We start from the raw sequence: 20,090 nt of genomic DNA, 5'->3' as shown, positions 1-20,090 counted from the left end.
AAACAATTACCCTTCCTTGACGTTGGTTTCACGTCTAATGGCTTCTGATACAATGTAAATAAGTCATTTTATTAATGGGAAACTTTATTGTATTTTGAAAGTATGCAATATATTTAAATGTTAAATTAATAACTTGTTAAATTTGACTTTACTTTTGTGTTAACATTTCATATTATGGCTGATCTTATTGAGAAAATAATGGGGGAATTTGGGATTGAACATCAGATGGAAATCTCATATTTGTAATATTTAAAGGCAATTTGTCACCATGATTATGGACTATCATTTGCAATAATACATAAGTAGTACTGCACATATGGAGTCCAAATAGCTTTTTTTCCCCCCCATTTTCCCATTCCCCCTCCTCCCCTTCTTCCACTGTCAACACTCAAACCTGTGCTGAAAATACACAGTCCGGACTGCTATGTTGTGCTAACATAATGTAACATAATGCAAGTTCATTGTTGTTATTTTTTCCATTCTTTTTGTATCCAATCCTGACTCAAAAACTGCATCAAAACTGCATGTGTGTTCAGATAAGTAAGGCTAGTCGCACAGTAGCGGCAGAGGAGTCCGGAAGGCTGTTCCGGCGGGTGAACAGCCTGTCGGATCCGTCCTGCCACTAGTTCACGTGTGCCCCCGGACTGCCGCTCCGTCCCCATTGACTATAGCGGGGGCGGAGTTCCGGCAACAGCGCACGGCGGGAGGCAGCCGTACTAAAAGTACTGGATGTCGTAGTTTTAGTCCGGCTTCCTCTCACCGTGCGCTGCTGGAACTCCGCTTCCATTCTAGTCAATTGGGGAGGAGCGGCAGTTCGGGGCACAGGTCGACTAGCCGCAGGACAGCTCCGGCAGGTTGTTCATCTGCCGGAACAGCCTGCCGGAGTCCCCTGCCACTAATGGGAAAATACCCTTAATTGAATTTTTGGTTACTTATTGGTAACTATAAACTCTCTATGCAGGAACTCACAGAGAAGAAAGCTTTCTGCCAGGCGTATGTTAAGGACCTTGTGAATGAAGCAAATGATATCAACTTGAAGAATGAGTCTTTGCAGAAGTTGTGGCCCCAGATGTTCATTGAACTTGTCAGAGATGCAGTAATCGAGGTCCGTGATAAGAGCTCTTACATGAAGCAGTGCTTACAGAGGATCTCTGAACAAAAATAGCCTTTCTTCCACCAATCCTTATTTATAAATTTGCACTGTCCAATTTCAGATAAAGCATGAAGATCTATCAGTATGTTTGGGTCCTCTCAGCAGTATATATTCGGTTTATCCACTTTGCCTTGTTTCCATTGCATCTTATGAATTTTTCTATTTTATGACAGTTGCAGTATTACATGTATTTGTTTTCTACCAAATTACTTGGACTTGTTAATTGCCAGCCAAAATGAATATGCGAGACAAGAAAGCCATGGACCTTATTTGTCTTCCATTATTTCTAGAATATATGGAAGAGATCAATCAGATGCCCACCTGTTACCTTTCTATAGTTAACTTTATTCCTTTCTTTTTTTGGTTTGGAAAAATAAATAGACTTTTGTAACGTTCTGGGAGTGGTCTTCTCTTTTGATTGCGTATATGGTAAAGACATGTCGGGGGAGATTTATTAAAACTGGTGTAAAGGAAAACTGGTTTAGTTACCCATAGCAACCAATCAGATTCCACCTTTAATTTTCCAAAGGAGCGCTGAAAAATGAAAGGTGGAATCTGATTGGTTGCTATGGACAGCTAAACCAGTTCTACTTTACACCAGTTTGACACATCTTCCCATCATGTATTGCATTCTCCATGTCTTCTAAGATACACATGAACATTACATAGCATTACAAAGTATTGCAATTACATGTATTGAAACTGGCTACTATATTTTAAAAACATAGTCAGGTCCATAAATATTGGGACATTGACACAATTCTAGCATTTTTGGCTCTATACACCACCACAATGGATTTGAAATTAAATGAACTAGATGTGTTTTAACTGCAGACTGTCAGATTTAATTTGAGGGTATTTACGTCCAAATCAGGTGAACGGTGCAGGAATTACAACAGTTGGCATATGTTCCTCCCACTTGTTAAGGAACCAAAATGAATGGGACAATTGGCTTCTCAGCTGTTCCATGGCCAGGTGTGTGTTATTCCCCCATTATCCCAATTACAATGAGCAGATAAAAGCTCCAGAGTTCATTTCAAGTGTGCTATTTGCATTTGGAATCTGTTGCTGTCAACTCTCAAGATGAGATCCAAAGAGCTGTCACTATCAGTGAAGCAAGCCATCATTAGGCTGAAAAAACAAAACAAACCCATCAGAGAGATATAAAAAACATTAGGCATGGCCAAAACAACTGTTTGGAACATTCTTAAAAAGAAGGAACGCACCGGTTAGCTCAGCAACACCAAAAGACCCGGAAGACCACGGAAAACAACTGTGGTGGATGACCGAATAATTCTTAACCTGGTGAAGAAAATACCCTTCACAACAGTTGGCCAAATCAAGAACACTCTCCAAGAGGTAGGTGTATGTGTGTCAAAGTCAACAATCAAGAGAAGACTTCACCAGAGTGAATATAGAGGGTTCACCACAAGATGTAAACCATTGGTGAGCCTGAAAAACAGGAAGGCCAGATAAGAGTTTGCCAAACGACATCTAAAAAAGCCTTCACAGTTCTGGAACAACATCCTATGGACAGATGAGACCAATATCAACTTGTTGAGTGATGAGAAGAGAAGAGTATGGAGAAGGAAAGGAACTGCTCATGATCCGAAGCATACCATCTCATCAGTGAAGCATGGTGGTGGTAGTGTCATGGTGTGGGCATGTATGGCTGCCAATGGAACTGGTTCTCTTGTATTTATTGATGATGTGACTGCTGACAAAAGCAGCAGGATGAATTCTGAAGAATTCGGGCAATATTATCTGCTCATATCCAGCCAAATGCTTCAGAACTCATTGGACGGCGCTTCTCAGTGCAGATGGACAAAGACCCAAAGCATACTGCAAAAGCAACCAAAGAGTTTTTTAAGGGAAAGAAGTGGAATGTTCTGCAATGGCCAAGTCAATCACCTGACCTGAATCCGATTGAGCATGCATTTCACTTGCTGAAAAAACTGAAGGGAAAATGCCCCAAGAACAAGCAGGAACTGAAGACAGTTGCAGTAGAGGACTGGCAGAGCATCACCAGGGATGAAACCCAGCGTCTGGTGATGTCTATGCGTTCCAGACTTAAGGCTGTAATTGACTGCAAAGGATTTGCAACCAAGTATTAAAAAGTGAAAGTTTGATTTATGATTATTATTCTGTCCCATTACTTTTGGTCCCTTAACAAGTGGGAGGCACATGTCCAAACTGTTGTAATTCCTGCACCGTTCACCTGATTTGGATGTAAATATCCTCAAATTAAAGCTGACAGTCTGCAGTTAAAGCACATCTTGTTCGTTTCATCTCAAATCCATTGTGGTGCTGTATAGAGCCAAAAATGTTAGAATTGTGTTGATGTCCCAATATTTATAGACCTGACTGTATATAAAATGAACCTGTCACCATGAAAATGCAGTACAACATGTTATAGAACAGGAGGAGCTGCGCAGATTGATATATAGCTTTGTGGGAAATGAGTCAATATAAGTTGTTATTAAATTATTTTAATAAGGGGTGTAGCTATAAGGGAAGTAGCTGCTTTGGGGCCCGAACTCAAAAGGGGCCTACCAAGGAGGGGGACTAAATGATTTTTATTGTCAGGGCCTCTCTCAACATTATTTAAAATGAGATTATACACAGAGACACTGTAGGAAACGGACGAAGCGGCTTCTGGGCCTCGTCTAAGAGAGCGATCTTGACTAGCCACAGAAGTGGGGATTGCACAGGAGGAGGGGGTTGCAAAGAAGTCGCTACTGAGGGGAGGCTTATTCAAAATTTGCTGTGGGACCCAGTCATTTCTAGTTCTGCCACTGCTTTAAATCTTTGCTCATTCTGAGTTTAGGAGTCTACAGGGCGGTCCTACAGAGTCATACAGAAAAGGTTGTCAGTTACTTAGTTGGACCGCAACCCGCTGGACTTAAACTCAGAATGAGCAGAGATTTAAATAAATCAGTTATACTGTATCCTTTCACATAAAGCTATACAGTATATCAATCTGCTCTGCTCCTCCTGCTCTATAACATGATGCCTGCAGATTGCACTGCGTTTTTATGGTAACAGGTTCCCTCATCACTTAGGTGTACAAGGCAATGAAGGTTGTATTATTTATTTCAGTAACACCTTAAGAAGCTTTCAATTAAAAGTATGCAAACATTTCCATATAGGAAGTGGTGGTTACCTCCTCCAACAGACACTTCTGTTTGGCCATGTGGCCAGTGTGCACACCTTTATTACAAAACATGAAGCCAAATCATCTTGAGAGATCTGCAGCTCTCTTCTAGAATAAGATGCTAGCTCTTAGGAGAGACAAGGTATCCCTCTACCCTCTACAGCCTATAGGTTCAGATGTAGTGTTTGTGCCTTTTTTATCTATTAACAATAATCATCAAGCCATTCTAATTACTATTAATTAGTAAAAAGTAATGTGTGCAGGACAAGTAATCCAAAATGCTGTTCTGATGTCCTGTATACTCCTTATGGACTTTGTGCGATTTGAACCCTGATCATGTATTTTTCTATTTATGAGTAGCATCTAATAATGTAAATTAATAAATTAGGTGTTTCTGCAGTTATAAAAGAGGTATCTCCCAGGAACCATCTCGCTAACGCCACCTTTTTATGCTCTCATAAGGGTTTTCTGATGAACTGTCCTCTGGATAGGTTATCAGTATCTGAATAGTTAAGGTCCGGCACCCGAGAACCCACGTTCAGCTGTTTGAGAAGACACTAGCACTTGTAGTAGAGAGTTAAAATATCTTGGAAAACCCCTTTAAGGAAGCTCCAGGAACGGGGCAGACAGCAGATGGCCCATGTTCTAGGACCGTATACAGGCCCTTTGATTTCTAGTAGCTAATCATAGAGCACCCGTTTATGTCTAACAATCTAATAGTTAGAATGAGCTATGATTAATCACTAATTGATGTACTAATGCATTCATTCAGACCCTTATATGAAATGTATTAAATGGCAATAAAATGCTTTTAGGGTAGCAGTAAGCCCCTTTACCTACTGGACCCCTGTGCAGCTGTACAGCAAAAACAGCAAAACCAAGTACGACCACTATACAACGTACAGCGCTGTGCTTGGTCAGCTGAGAGAAGGGTTCGGCGCTGCTAAATGCACCGGTGCCTTCTCAAACAGCTAAATCGGCAGGGGTCCCAGGTGTCGGACCCCCAATGATCAGATATTGATAAAATATCCAGAGGATAGTTCATAAATTCAAAAATACCCCTTGAATCTACACTGAAATGATAGAAAATCAAACAAACAGTATAAGCAATGAATATAAAGGAAAGGTACATGCAGGGAACTCAGGGAGGGGAACATTTTCAGAAATAAAAGCAAAAAGTCGGGATGTACTGCAGGAGAATCGCCATGTGAACACCGATTGGGTTATAATATCTTGATGCTTTATAGAATTATATCATTTTGCTTCACGACACGTGAATTCTCAGGACTCACATCTTGTATGTCCAAGGATATATGCTGCACAGCAGGTGGAATGTAAAAACGTTGCTCTAAAATGTCAGATATCTCATAAAGGTGTAATTGACTAAAGAAAACTTTTCTGTGCCATATATGAAACTTTTTTAGAAATAGAATTATCAGTGGAGATGTTGCTGCACATATTCAGTCACTTTCTACAAAAATGAACTCTTATACTGCCCGTACACGTTCTAGCCCCAGCAATGGGATCTGCATGTGGCTCACCACTCATTATTGGGCTGCACTTCTAGTTGTCAACCAGTACCTGTATGTGCAGTGTGTTAGCTAGTACAAGTGCGCCTGGTAAGTACAACAGAGTGCACACTAATGTTGGCATCTTTCATCTGTGAAGTTGGTGAAGAGCAGTTCCTGGACGTGTCATTATGATGCAGCTATTATATTTGTTAGCCCCACAATCATTGAAAGCTGTTCTTTGTCCTGATTCCTGCTCTTGGTGCGCAGTCGTACGGTATAGAACCCATTTAAATCAGAAAGGAAATTGTAGGGACACACCATATGTATTTCTGAGGCTATATGTGTGGGACTGTTTTACCGCAGGGAGGAATGGCTTACCTAGAGCTAATTTCAACGCATCCTGGAAGATGCAGGCGATTGACTGTCTCATGTGACGAGCTGCTGCCCATCCACACTAATAACTCATTCTGACATCACTGGCAATTGCTGTTTGTGAGATGATAATAATGTGAGGAGATGTATCTAATCGGGAACCATAACATTATTTTATGCTTTTAAAAGCTTAAAGAGGACCTTTCATCTGGCAAAACATTGTGAACTAAGTTACATGATATCTACAGCGGCGCCCAGGGATCTCACTGCACTTACTATTATCCCTGGGCGCCGCTCCGTTCTCCCGCTATGAACTCCGGTATGTTCGGTCACTTGGTTATACGAGGCGGAGACTGACCTTGTTCTGCTGGGCGTCGCCTTCTCCCAGGCTGTAGCACTGGCCAATCGCAGCGCAGAGCTCACAGCCTGCAGAACAAGGTCAGTCTCCTCCTACTATAACCAAGTGACCAAACATACCGGAGTGCATAGTGGCAGAACGGAGCGGCGCCCAGGGATAATAGTAAGTGCAGTGAGATCCCTGGGCACCACTGTACAGATCATGACACTTAGTTCACAATGTTTTGCCAGATGAAAGGTCCTCTTTATAAAGAAGATTATAAATTACATTTATTTAAAGTCATCAAAGGCTGTGTCTTTTCTCTGGACTTTAAGCTACAGTCACATCAGAGAGTTGCATCCTATGGAGAGCATTGCCCTGACCATTTGTTTCAGCTTCGATACAGAAGCTAGATGTCAAAAGAACGTAGGAAAATGGTTCCTATGTTATGTCAAAGTCTCAGCTTGAAGTGTCTCAGAAGGTCCATGGTAACAGAATCCATAACGCAATTCACCTTTTACTACCAAACGAAGTGTGAACGAATTTCAAAATATGAAATTCGCTCATCTCTAACTGTAATGGAAAACAAAAACAAAGTCGTGATTCACCACTTTAGTTACCTCCACCCCAAAAAGTTGAATAAGAGTGAGCAAAAAGCTGCATGTACCCCAAAAATGGTACTAATAAAAACTACAGTTTGCCCTGCAAAAAACAAGCCCTTCTACAGCTCTAGACCAAAATATAAAAAAAGTTATAGCTGCCAGAATATGGCAGAAAATTTTAATCTTTTTTTTCAAAGGTTTTTATTTTTTTAAAGTAATAAAACAAAATAAAAACTATACAAGTTTGGTATCGCCGTAATCATATTGAGCTGCAGAATAAGGATGTTGTGTCATTCCCAGTGCACATTGAATGCCGTAATGTCAAAACCCAAAAAATCTTGGCGGAATTTTTTTTACGCCGGATCCTCAGAACCCTAAAAAAATACCCTGATTTAAGGAGAAAGGGACAAGAGACCAACTGGTACATCCACGACACGGATGAACCAAAGTCTCCCACAGGCCTAGCAACAAAGGACAACAACACCAAGGAAATGACAGGTAGGTAACCAGTGGCCAGAGACAACTGAACTAGCCACAACAGTAAATCTGGTCACTTACCTGCTGCAGCTGCTGGAAGACACCGAAGAACACAGCTGAAGTAACCTGGAACCCAAACAGACGAGCTGCCATCCAAACACCTTCCGGATGCAGTCCGTACTGACACTAGAGTTGTTGCGATACCAAATTTTTGATTCGGTTTCGATACCATGAAAAAGTATTGCGATACTCGATACCATTCGATACCACGCAAAAAAAAAAAAAAAGCCACGTGCATTCCTCATTTTTAAAAATGGCGAATCGCGCAGTTTTTATTTTATTTTTTCTGTTCCGGCATTCACCACCTAGATTTTTTTTTATATTTTAATAGTTTGGACTTTTCTGACGTGGCGACGTAATATGTTTATTATTTATATATTTTATATGTGAAATTGGGAAAAGGGGGTGATTTATACTTCATATTTTAGTGTTTTTTTTTTTTTTTTTTTACACTTTTTATTTAATAACTATTTCCCCCCCTTAGGGGCTAGAACCTGGGATCTTTCATCCCTTTTCCTATTCAGCCTGATAGATCTCTATCAGGGTGAATAGGACTTCACACTGTCCCTGCTGCTCTGTGCTTTGTGCACACAGCATCAGGGATGTTACCATGGCAACCAGGGCTTCTGTAGCGTCCTGGCTGCCATGGTAACCGATCGGAGCCCCAGCATTACACTGCTGGGGCTCCGATCAGAAGCTGCCACTGCACCACCAATGAGGGGAGGGGAGAGGTCCCTGATTTTAATACTGGGGGGTTGAGATGGGCCGGCGCACTGTGCCACCAATGATTTTAATGGGTTGGGGGGCACACTGCACCACCAATGATAATTACCCCTTTATACAGGAGGCGGGTACTGGCAGATCAGCGGCAGTTAACTGCCGCTGATCGCAGCTCCCTGTCAGGGGCAGGGTGCCGGCAATGCGATTCTGCTGCCAGCACCCGCCTCCTGTATGTGTTAAAGACTGACTACTATATGGGACTCCAGAATTTCACTATCAGGCCACACAGAGCGGCGCCCAGCGATGTCTCAGCACTCACCATTAGTCCTGGGCGCCGCTCCATTCGCCTGCAGTGCTCCATTACTGTCTCCTCTCCTGCTCCACATGCTGCTGATTACTATTGGAGCGATGGGAGGAGACATCAGCTTCACTAGTGGGCGTTCCTTCTTCCTGGCTGTAGCGCTGTCCAATCGCAGCGCAGGGAGAAGGAACGCCCACTAGTGAAGCTGATGTCTCCTCCCATCGCTCCGATAGTAATCAGCAGCATGTGGAGCAGGAGAGGAGACAGTAATGGGGCACTGCGGGCGAACGGAACGGCGCCCAGGACTAATGGTGAGTGCAGAGACATCGCTCGGCGCCGCTCTGTGTGGAAATAAACCTATCATTGGTGGCGCAGTGCGCCCGCCCCTCTCTTCTCATTGCCGCCTTTCCTCCGTGGTGCCGCCCCTCCTCCGCCCCTCTCTTCTCATTGCCGCCCCTCCTCCGTGGTGCCGCCCCTCCTCCGCCCCTCTCTTCTCATTGGTGGCAGCGGCAGCAGCACAGGGGGGAGGGAGGACAGCTTCCTTCTCCCCGTGCTGCTGAGAGAACATGAGCGCGCCGATAGCAGCGCGCTCATGTTCAGAGATACTAGACTGCGCAGAAGCGCAGCCCAGTATCGAAAAAACGGAAATCCCGGTATCGTATCGATACCGGGACAAAAGTATCGATTGGGTATCGAAATTTCGATACCCGCAACAACCCTAACTGACACACAGGAACCAGGACTGCAGCAACTGCAGATCCTAGGAAAATGGCTCACCCCTCCAGGAAACCAGCCGCCTTCCAGAGGGAAAACACACACACAGGGAAACGTCTTGCACACATGCAGGGACAAACACCAACAACATCTCAGACATGTTACAGCAAACAAGACATACAACAAACCCTGAACATAAATCCACACCAAACAGACAACAAGTGAGGATTGGGTACATAGAGGATACAAGGGAGACAAAGGAATGACATTGCTAAGAGACCTCGATGTCCAACAAGGTGGCCCTCAATGACTTGGCAGATGGAATAGCCACAGAATGGCGCATAGCTTCCAGCCGAAAGCAAGGCTAGAGCACAACTCACCTCCAAGCTACAAGCAAAGGCTAAATAGCTATAAGAGACCACGCCCTGAACTAACCAAGTCAGGGTATTAACCTCATGCACACAACAGGGAGACACAACTTAAAGGGGAAGTGCACGTGCAAACCACAAATTACACGTTGCAACAAGCAACGAGTCTGCACGGCAACTGCATCACGGTCAAACACCAATATGACCGTGACACAAAAGTGTCAAGTTTACTTAATTCCCGACATCCACAGTAGTAGTCTGTAATGATGGAGTCCACTCTGAAGTTGAGCCAGCGCTATAGCCAGGGGCGTTGCTAGAGTCTGAAGAGATCTGGGGCACAAGCCCACGTGAAGCCACGCCCTCATCACCACCGGGGGGGCTACACAGTAGTTATTAACCCCTTTCAGCAGTCCCCCCTTCAGTGAATGGGGGACTGCTGAATGGGGTTAATAACTACAGTGAAGGGCCTAGCCGTGTGGGCAACCCCACAGATCATCCATAACAGTGCCATCCACAGATCCCCCATAAGTGTCATCCACAGATCCCCATCAGTGTCATCCACAGATCCCCATAAATGTCATCCACAGATCCCCCATAAGTGTCATCCACAGATCCCCTCCCCGCCCAGCGCCGCCTCCTAGCTAATTTCACTTCACTTGCCTCTGTGTAATCTCGCACTGGCAGAGGCATCGTCGAACGAGGTGCGCTGGAAGACGGCGCATGCGCACTGCGCTCAACGATGCCTCTGCCAGTGCGCCTGTGCGAGACTACACAGAGGCAAGTGAAGTGAATAAATTAGCTAGGAGGCGGCACCGTGGGCCCCTGCCGGCCCTGCATTCGGGGCATTGGTCAAAACATCCGGGGCTCCAGCCCCGAATGTTTTGACCTAACGACGCCCCTGGCTATAGCCACTGGGTACATGCTGTTTCCCCCGGAGCTAATGTCTGCAATCAGCAATAACTCTGATTGCGGACCATTAACCCTTCAGATGCCACGGTCAAATGAAACCATGGCATCTGAAAAGTAAGAAACCCAGATGCACACACTTCCCCTGGCTAAGATCCATAGTAGTAATAGGCCAGAGCCTGTACAAGGCTTCTAGGCTTATCACTGGTATACTCCAATGCGGGCCTTCAGGTGGCAGCACTGCATTGGAATATACCGAAATTTGTATTCAGTAATGGATAAAATTCCATTAGTGAATATAAATGGTAATCTAATGATTATATTACACCTTTCCCCGTACTATTAAAATATAAAAATATTTAGCCCGTATGGCGAATAGCATAAGGAAAAAAAAAATATCAAAATAGCTGTTTTGACGTCGCTTCACCTCTTCAAAAAATGTTATTAAAAGTGATCAAAAAGTCATACACACCCCAAAATAATATCAATAAAAACAAACTTTGTGTTATATTATGCACTGATGTATGCAAAGGCCTACAGTGACATAAATTGCCCATAGGGTCCCACTGAAAAAAAAAAAAGTATATATATAGTTTTTTTGCAGTAGCCTTCTGCATTGTTTTCCTACACACATAACACATACTGACTCAACAGAGGCCAAAAGGACACCTCTTTGACCTCCATCAGGTGACAGTAGCCCTATGAATAAATTTACTTTATATTTTGGGAGTTTTTTTGGAAAATACGTTAAACTAAGGCCTCATGCACACGACCGTTGTGTGCATCCGTGGCCGTTGTGCCGTTTTCCGTTTTTTTTCACGGACCCATTGACTTTCAATGGGTCCGTGGAAAAATCGGAAAATGCACCGTTTGGCAGCCGCATCCGTGAGCCGTGTTTCCTGGCCGTGAAAAAAATATGACCTGTCCTATTTTTTTCACGGCCAACGGTTCACGGACCCATTCAAGTCAATGGGTCCGTGAAAGAACACGGATGCACACAAGATTGGCATCCGTGTCCGTGATCCGTGGCCGTAGGTTAGTTTCATACAGACGGATCCGAAGATCCGTCTGCATAAAAGCTTTTTCAGAGCTGAGTTTTCACTTCGTGAAAACTCAGATCCGACAGTATATTCTAACACAGAGGCGTTCCCATGGTGATGGGACGCTTCTAGTTAGAATACACTACAAACTGTGTACAAGACTGCCCCCTGCTGCCTGGCAGCACCCGATCTCTTACAGGGGGATATGATAGTACAATTAACCCCATCATATCCCCCTGTAAGAGATCAGGGCTGCCAGGCAGCAGGGGGCAGACCCCCCCCCCCCTCCCCAGTTTGAATATCATTGTGCGGCCCCCCCCTCCCCTGTTGTTAACTGTTGGTGGCACAGTGTGCGCACCCCCCTCCCTCCCTCCCTCTATTGTTTTAATACATTGGGGCCAGTGTGCGCGCGCCCCCCAACCCCCCCTCCCTCCCTCTATTGTTTTAATACATTGGGGCCAGTGTGCGCGCGCCCCCCCAACCCCCCCTCCCTCCCTCTATTGTTTTAATACATTGGGGCCAGTGTGCGCACCCCCCCCAACCCCCCCCCCCCCCCCCCCCCCCCCTCCCTCCCTCTATTGTAATCATCATCGGTGGCAGCGGAGTAGAAGATTTTCATACTTACCTGGCTGCTGGCTGCTGCGATGTCTGCGTCCGGCCGGGAGCTCCTCCTACTGGTAAGTGACAGGTCTGTGCGGCGCATTGCTGTCACTTACCAGTAGGAGGAGCTCCCGGCCGGACGCAGACATCGCAGCAGCCAGCAGCCAGGTAAGTATGAAAATCTTCTACTCCGCTGCCACCGATGATGATTACAATGGGGGGAGGGAGGGGGGTGGGGGGGTGCGCATACTGGCCCCAATGTATTAAAACAATAGAGGGAGGGAGGGGGGGTTGGGGGGCGCGCGCACACTGGCCCCAATGTATTAAAACAATAGAGGGAGGGAGGGAGGGGGGTGCGCACACTGGCCACCAACGAGTTAACAACAGGGGAGGGGGGGCCCACTGGCCACCAATGAGTTAAAAACAGGGGGGGGGGGTCTGCCCCCTGCTGCCTGGCAGCACCTGCCAGGCAGCAGGGGGCAGTCATGTACACAGTTTTTTTGTATATTCTAACCTGAAGCGTCTCCATCACCATGGGAACGCCTCTGTGTTAGAATATACTGTCGGAAATGAGTTTCACGATGTAGCTCATATCCGACAGTATATTCTAACATAGAGGCGTTCCCATGGTGATGGGGACGCTACAAGTTAAAATATACCATCGGATTGGAGAAAACTCCAATCCGATGGTATAACAGAACTCCAGACTTTACATTGAAAGTCAATGGGGACGGATCCGTTTGAAATGGCACCATATTGTGTCAACATCAAACGGATCCGTCCCCATTGACTTGCATTGTAATTCAGGACGGATCCGTTTGGCTCCGCACGGCCAGGCGGACACCAAAATGACTTTTTTTTCATGTCCGTGGATCCTCCAAAAATCAAGGAAGACCCACGGACGGAAAAACGGTCACGGATCACGGACCAACGGAACCCCGTTTTGCGGACCGTGAAAAAAAACGTCCGTGTGCATGAGGCCTAAGGGTTTAGATGCAATGCAAAAGATCTGACTCTAATGAAGTTTGATCTGACATTTACTACATTTTGAATATTATTGGATTGCTCTTTTTTATACACATCCCATATATATATATATATATATATATATACACAAAATGCTGCTTTAGGGCTCAAACAGCAGGCCCACAATATACGGGCACTGGCCGTGTGCACTCCTTTATCACGGATAAAGACCCCTTGAGTTCATTAGGTCTGCAATTCTCAAGATACTGAGCGGTGTGGAGTAGAGGAACGGATCAGAAGCCCACGGAAGCACTATGACATCTGTGGGATTTCGGTCTGTGCCTCCGCACCGCAAAAAAATTGAATATGTCCTATTTTTTTCGGTTGCAGACCATCTCTACCGGATCACAGACCCATAGAAGTCAGCAAATGGCGTGCACACGGATGGTGCCTGTACATTGCGGACCTCTATTCGCACACATGCTCATGTGCATGAGCCCTTAGGAAGACGTGTACTGTACTTTCAGCCTTTAAAAAAAAAATATTAGTCTGAAAACATACTCCATTCATAGTAAAAATTGAAGTCTAAGAATAACGGTGGTTTATTCATAGAATTGAGGAGCTTTGCCAGGGAAGGACAACACAGCTCTCTCTCTCCGTTCCTCATGTTTTATTAAACTCTGTTTCATTTCTGTTCAGCACTTACTGCTTTGTGTTATATTATAAACCAAGGAGCTTGTTGGCAGAGGAAGTCTTCGAGCTCTCAACCAAGATGTTTTTATTCAATTACTAATTACATATGGTTTAAAAACAGCCATTTTACATGTGAGTGATGATAATCACAATACCGACACAGAAATCTCCAAATCGGTCCAATAAAAACGGCAAGTAAATTAATGAAAACTCTCACTTCCACTTTATGATTCCACATGGCAGCCAAGGCAGCTGTCAGCCATTTTCTGTAGCTCCACATATATCTATAGAGCATGCCATGATGTCACTCTCCACATTTAGGTTCATGGAAAGGGTGGCACAATGCCACTTTGGCCGCAACCTGGCATAGTGAGAACATCAGAATATATGAACTTTTTAACCATGCAGTGTGACAGATTTTACAATGGGGCGGATTTACTATGCCTGTAGGTGGCGTAAGTTTAGGCTGTCTAGACCTGCACCAGATTTATCAAAGGGGCCCAGGCTGGATGATAGATGTGGTGCAGGGATAAACACTTTTGTCTAACTCTATACCAACTATCGGTTGACTTATTTTGAGACAGAATTTTACGGTAGCACTGTGCCTCCTCCATGTCCCCTTTTTATCCAGCATCACTTCAGATTCAGAGAAGGAGAAGAAGGAAGGAGCAAGGAGGCAGCACATCAGTCAGTTCAGACCACCCGACGGATCATCTCCAGAGTGAATACCGGTTTGGTCTTGGTGCCTTCTCAACCACTTCCTCCTCCTCTTGTTGTCTAATTAAGAGATGAAAGAGGTGCTGAGGAAGACAGACGTAGCAGCCACCACAAAGGTTTTAAAAATGTAGAAGTGGCCATGTGTTGTAGGTGGAGCCAAACTGGTAGAAGCCAAGTAGGCTGGGTCAGCAAACCGTTAGGCCTCTTTCACACGGGCGTTGCGTGTGAGGGCCGTATAGGAAGCGGGTGCGTCACAGGAAAATGTGCAATTTTTCTGCACGAGTGCAAAACCTTTTAATGCGTTTTGCACGTGTGTGAAAAAAATCGTCATTTTTGGTACCCAGACCCGAACTTCTTCACAGAAGTTCGTGTTTGGGTTAGGTGTTGTGTAGATTTTATTATTTTCCCTTATAACATGGTTATAAGGGAAAATAATAGCATTCTTAATACAGAATGCTTAGTAAAATGTCCATTGAGGGGTTAAAAATAATAAACAAATTTAACTCACCCCATCCACTTGGTCGCGTAGCGGATCTCCTCTTCTTTTTTTAGGACCTGGGTAAAGGACCTTTGATGACATCACTGCGCTTTACCCAGGCCCTCAAGAAAGAAGAAAGATCAGCTATGCGACCAAGTGGATGGGTTAAATTTGTTTATTTTTTTTAACCCCCATCCCTAATTTACTTAGCATTCTGTATTAAGTATGCTATTATTTTCCCTTTTAATAAAGATCCCGATCGTCTCCTTAGCAACCATGCGTGAAAATCGCACCGCATCCGCACTTGCTTGCGGATGCTTGCGATTTTCACGCAGCCCCATTCACTTCTTTGGGGCCTGCGTTGCGTGAACAATGCACAATATAGAGCATGCTGCAATTTTCACGCAACGCACAAGTGATGCGTGAAAATCACCGCTCATGTGCACAGCCCCATAGAAATAAATAGGTCCGGATTCAGTGCGGGTGCAATGCGTTCACCTCACGCATTGCATCTGCATGGAAAACTCGCCCGTGTGAAAAAGGCCTTAGGCATGGTCATAATGCTGGTTGGTGGGGCCAATGCAAACAATGCGCCTTTTCACTAGGCAGATCTAGTGTACAAGTAAGTAAGGCATTGATTGCACTAGTAGACAGGACCAAACCAACAGAACTGAGGCAACACGGTGGCTCAGTGGTTAGCACTGGTGCCTTGCAGCACTGGGGTCCTAGGTTTGAGTTTGTATGTTACCCCTGTGTTTGCGTGGGTTTCCTCCCACACTCCAAAGACATACTGATAGGAACTTAGATTGTGAGCCCCATTGGGGACAGCGTGATGCTAATGTCTGTAAAGCGCTGCAGAATACAGTGATACCTCGGTTCACGAACGCTTCTGTTCACGAACAACTCGGTTCACGAACAGAAAAGTTCATAAAAATATGCTCCGGTTCACGAACTCCGCCTCGGTTCACGAACAGGAGCCGCGGCCATTTTAATGCTATTTCCAGGCTGTCACATGGTCGTGACTTCCTGTAGGAAGACCGTGGAGAGAAGAAGAGACACAGATAGAAGTACTGTGAGTACTCTGCAAACATTTTAAGTGATTTTTTTTATTTTTGGTGTGCTTTTTAGCACATACAGTACTGTACTTACTGTATTGTACAGTTCCCCCTGATGTAATTATGGAGGGGGACTCCCCCTCCAAACAATAACTGCCTCCCACCTGCCTTCCTCCATGCCAGAAGTCATCTCAAGCAAGGTTAGTGTCCTCTCTTTATACATTACTATACTGTACTAATGTGTATTGTAATTTGTTTCATATTTTTGTGCTTCAAAACCCCCCCAAAAAAGGTCAGCACGGATTAACTGGATTTACATTGAACCCTATGGGAAAATGTGCCTCGGTTCGCGACCAATTCGGTTCGCGACCAGAGTCAGTTCACGAATTAAGTTCGTGAACCGAGGTATCACTGTATAGTGATTTAGAAATGTTCTAGTTACAACATTCTCTATTAAATGAAATGGCCTGAAAGTACAGTGACTGTTTAAAACGTCCTGCCCTCTATAGAACTGTCCTATCCTTGTCCGTAAAACGGACATGTTCTATTTTTTTGCAGGTGCTGCAAAACGGACATACGGATGCGGATAGCACACGTGTGTGCTTTTATTGCATATTTTGTGGTCCCATTGATGTGAATGAGTCCTTATCTGACCCGCAAGAAATGCTGATCAGATGCGAACCAAAAATACGTTTGTGTGCATGAGTTCTTACTGTGGTGAAATCGCAGGTTTCTGATCAGTGAAGGCTCCATGGCCTGCCATAGTAAACTTCCAACTAATACCATATACTCCAGTAGCATTCTATATCACTGGGTCTGTAAAATTAGAAAAGTGGAGTGAGTTGAGTTTTTTATATTTTTTTAGAATTAAAAAAAATATATATTTTTTTTACTGTAATTTGTAGTCACTTTAGGGAACTTTATTATACAATCCTCTGATCAGTTATTCCATCGACTGCAATAGAATACTGTTACAGTATGTGGGATGTTGACAGGCTTTCTAGGCTTAACAAAAAATTTGCCATGGTAGGACAGGAAGCCTTTATACCAACCCCCCCAGTTTTGTCACTGGGGCTCTGATGAGTGGACAGAGTGTGGTTCCTCACTATGTCTAATCCCTCAGATGCCATAGTTGCTATTGACCACAGCATCTGAGGGGTTAAAATAACCAAGATTGGAGTTGTCTTTGCAAGGAGAGGGCTTAGCTCAGACGTGCAGGTATGTCTGGGGTCACAAAGTGGTTAAGTTTTATTATGGCCCTGACAATGCAGCCCTTGGGCCAGAAATGGTTGTATAAATCTGATGTTTTTTACATTTTTTTAATTTTATTTTTCAGTCTAACCTACTTTGAGTAGGGCTTGGAATTTGAAAGTAATATTTAATTTTGTAAGAGTTATTTAGGTAAGAATGTTGAGAATCAATAAAAATAAAAACATGGGTCATTTATTAAGCTCAAAAACGCCTACATTAGGCGTATTTCAGGCGCACATTGCGGCGAAACAGCTAGTTGCATCGCAATCTGCGACTTCTTCCCGCTCACACCAGGTCTTAAAAGTGGGCTAGGAAGCGGTGGAGGATCCGCCGGTATTAATACATGTGCCCCATACTTTTGACACTTTTTACCACAAAAAATTAATCCTCAGTCCTCCCATCAGGGGCAATGGTAAGTGAAAAGATCTGGGGCCAGGGCCTCGAATGTACTGGCTGCTGGCTATACAGCTGCAGTTATACAGTTGAATCACTGTGGAGAGACACAGGAGGCAATTTCTCCCTGCCCTGCCATTCTCTCTCATAGGCCACAGACCACAGACAGAAAATCGCCAGTATGTCACTAAGCTGCCATCTACATCGGGTCTCAGGCTTCATGATGATGTAATTGTCTGTGTCAAGATGCAAGAGGCAAATTGACTTCAATGTGACCGCCTAAGCTGGGAAGATGGAAACTTTGGCTGCAGACTGGAAGAGGCCTGTGGCCTGCATCCCAGACAGTGGCAGGTAGTCAGGTGAGTATTTTTTTTTAAAACTCAAAGCATAAGTACTGGTGGCACTATAGGGGGAATTACATCTACTGGGAGTACTTAGGGTACTGTATGTGGCATAACTACTGGGGGGCACTACACAGGGTTATTATAATTATTGGGAACATGGGGTATTATGTCTACTGGGAGTACTTAAGGGGGCATTGCAACTACTGGGAGCAATATAGGGGGCATTGTAACTACTGGGGGTTCTGCAAGGCATTATGTGGGCTTTATCACTACTAGGGACACTGTGGAGCATTAGTACTACTGGGTATTCTGTAGGGGCATTATTATTCATCACAATATGGAGGGCATTACTACTAAAAGGCCCTCTTGGGACGCATTATCACTTTTGGAAGCACTAGTACTAACTATTGGTGGCAATAGTAAAGGCACAAAACTAGGTGAAGTCAGGGCCAGGCGTGATGACGTTTATACTGCCTGGCCTTTTAAATCAAAGTGCAGTGGGTGCGGCAGCGGCAGAGAGAATGGATCCTCTAGGCCCCTGTAGCTCCTAGAGGCTCATTAACATATATTACAAGTACAGTTTTCTCAGAAATAAGGCCACAGATGGGGATGGGACCAAGACTGCTAGTTTCTGCTGACGTGGGCACATGTCGCAGGTCAGCCTGCTTCACTACCATGATTCTGGCGACAGAAGCCCTTTAATAGGGAATCCCTGAGATATCAATAATGGCACAGGGTTCCCAGCAACCACTTAAATGCAGGAGCAGTGTATCTGAATTCAGGAACATAGCGCTCAATTCAGGGATTTATAACTAAAAGGAACTAATTATTTCACTTCCCTGTGATAAGCCTGACCCTCCAAAAGGCACGTAAAGTAAAGGCCCCCATACACATTATACTTTGGTCCGCTGAACCCACCATGTTAGCGGGAGAGGCCGACAGTCGAACATACATGGGGAGCTGATGATGCCGAGGGAGAAAACGATAGTATGCTATAAATTTCAGCACCCGTCCTTTTGTTCTCCAGAGATATAAGATGCCGCCAGAAGTGTCTGCCGTCTCCTCTCTCATTAAAGTTTGGTCGACCCAAGCGTGTATGTGAGAGGTAATTATCTGCTGACAGCAATTGAAGGTGCATGGGCAACTTTTTGGGCTTCTGGCCCTGGGGTTGTACTATTACACCATTCATTTAAATGGGGTGGGCAGGAAGACAATTCTAATACAAATTATACTTATTTACAATTGAATAATAATAAATAAATCAACTCGAAATATCATTTAAAGGGGTATTACTATTTCAGTGAAAACATTTTATTTTGCTTTGCTTTAGTGAAAAGTTATATGATTTTGTAATATACTCTTTGTATCAATTCGTGGTTGGTCACAAGATCTCTGCTTGCTATCATTTGATAGGAACTTTCATTGTTTACTTTCACTACATCAAAGCCTGTCCTGGTCATATGATGGACGCACAGGTGCCTGGCTAGTTGCAGGATATGTCTTGTAGTGAACCTAGCAATAGTCACATGATCAGACAGACTTGAATAATTTGGAAGTAAGCAATGATATTTTCCTATTGAAACACCGCAAGTAGAAATCTTGAAAGCCATGCAGAAATGTTGTGAACATTTTATCATTTCTCACTTTATGTAGAATAACCTTTATTTGATAAAATAAGAATTCCCCTTTGTTATTGTATTATACAGTGCTTGCTATGAGGTAAAATGCTAGTCATAGTGGCTAGGTGGAAAATCTCTATTATTTTCCGATTTAAAAATTGGGCTCATCATGGCCTGAACTGTGGATTGCAGTCTGACGTTACCAGCTTATTAAATTACAATTTAGTATGCAGAAAAATATACGGTATTAAAAAAAAGG

The 20,090-nt window shown here is 44.2% G+C and overlaps 1 protein-coding gene across 2 annotated transcripts in view; it reads left to right on the top strand.

The window, feature by feature from the left end:
- The window catches only part of LRRC49 (leucine rich repeat containing 49), a 166,368-nt gene extending 164,909 nt beyond the window's left edge, over positions 1–1,459 (top strand). For both annotated transcript variants that reach the window (XM_044283298.1, XM_044283297.1), the window contains one exon: positions 962–1,459. In XM_044283298.1, the coding sequence (XP_044139233.1) occupies positions 962–1,165 (204 nt within the window). In that variant the 3' untranslated portion in view covers positions 1,166–1,459. The remainder of the gene's footprint in view (positions 1–961) is intronic.
- The last annotated feature ends 18,631 nt before the right edge of the window (positions 1,460–20,090 follow it).

Source organism: Bufo gargarizans, chromosome 2, assembly GCF_014858855.1.
Source record: "Bufo gargarizans isolate SCDJY-AF-19 chromosome 2, ASM1485885v1, whole genome shotgun sequence".
Taxonomy (NCBI): Eukaryota; Metazoa; Chordata; class Amphibia; order Anura; family Bufonidae; genus Bufo; species Bufo gargarizans.
Note: the sequence above shows the minus strand (reverse complement) of the source record. Positions and strands in the feature narration are given on the sequence as shown.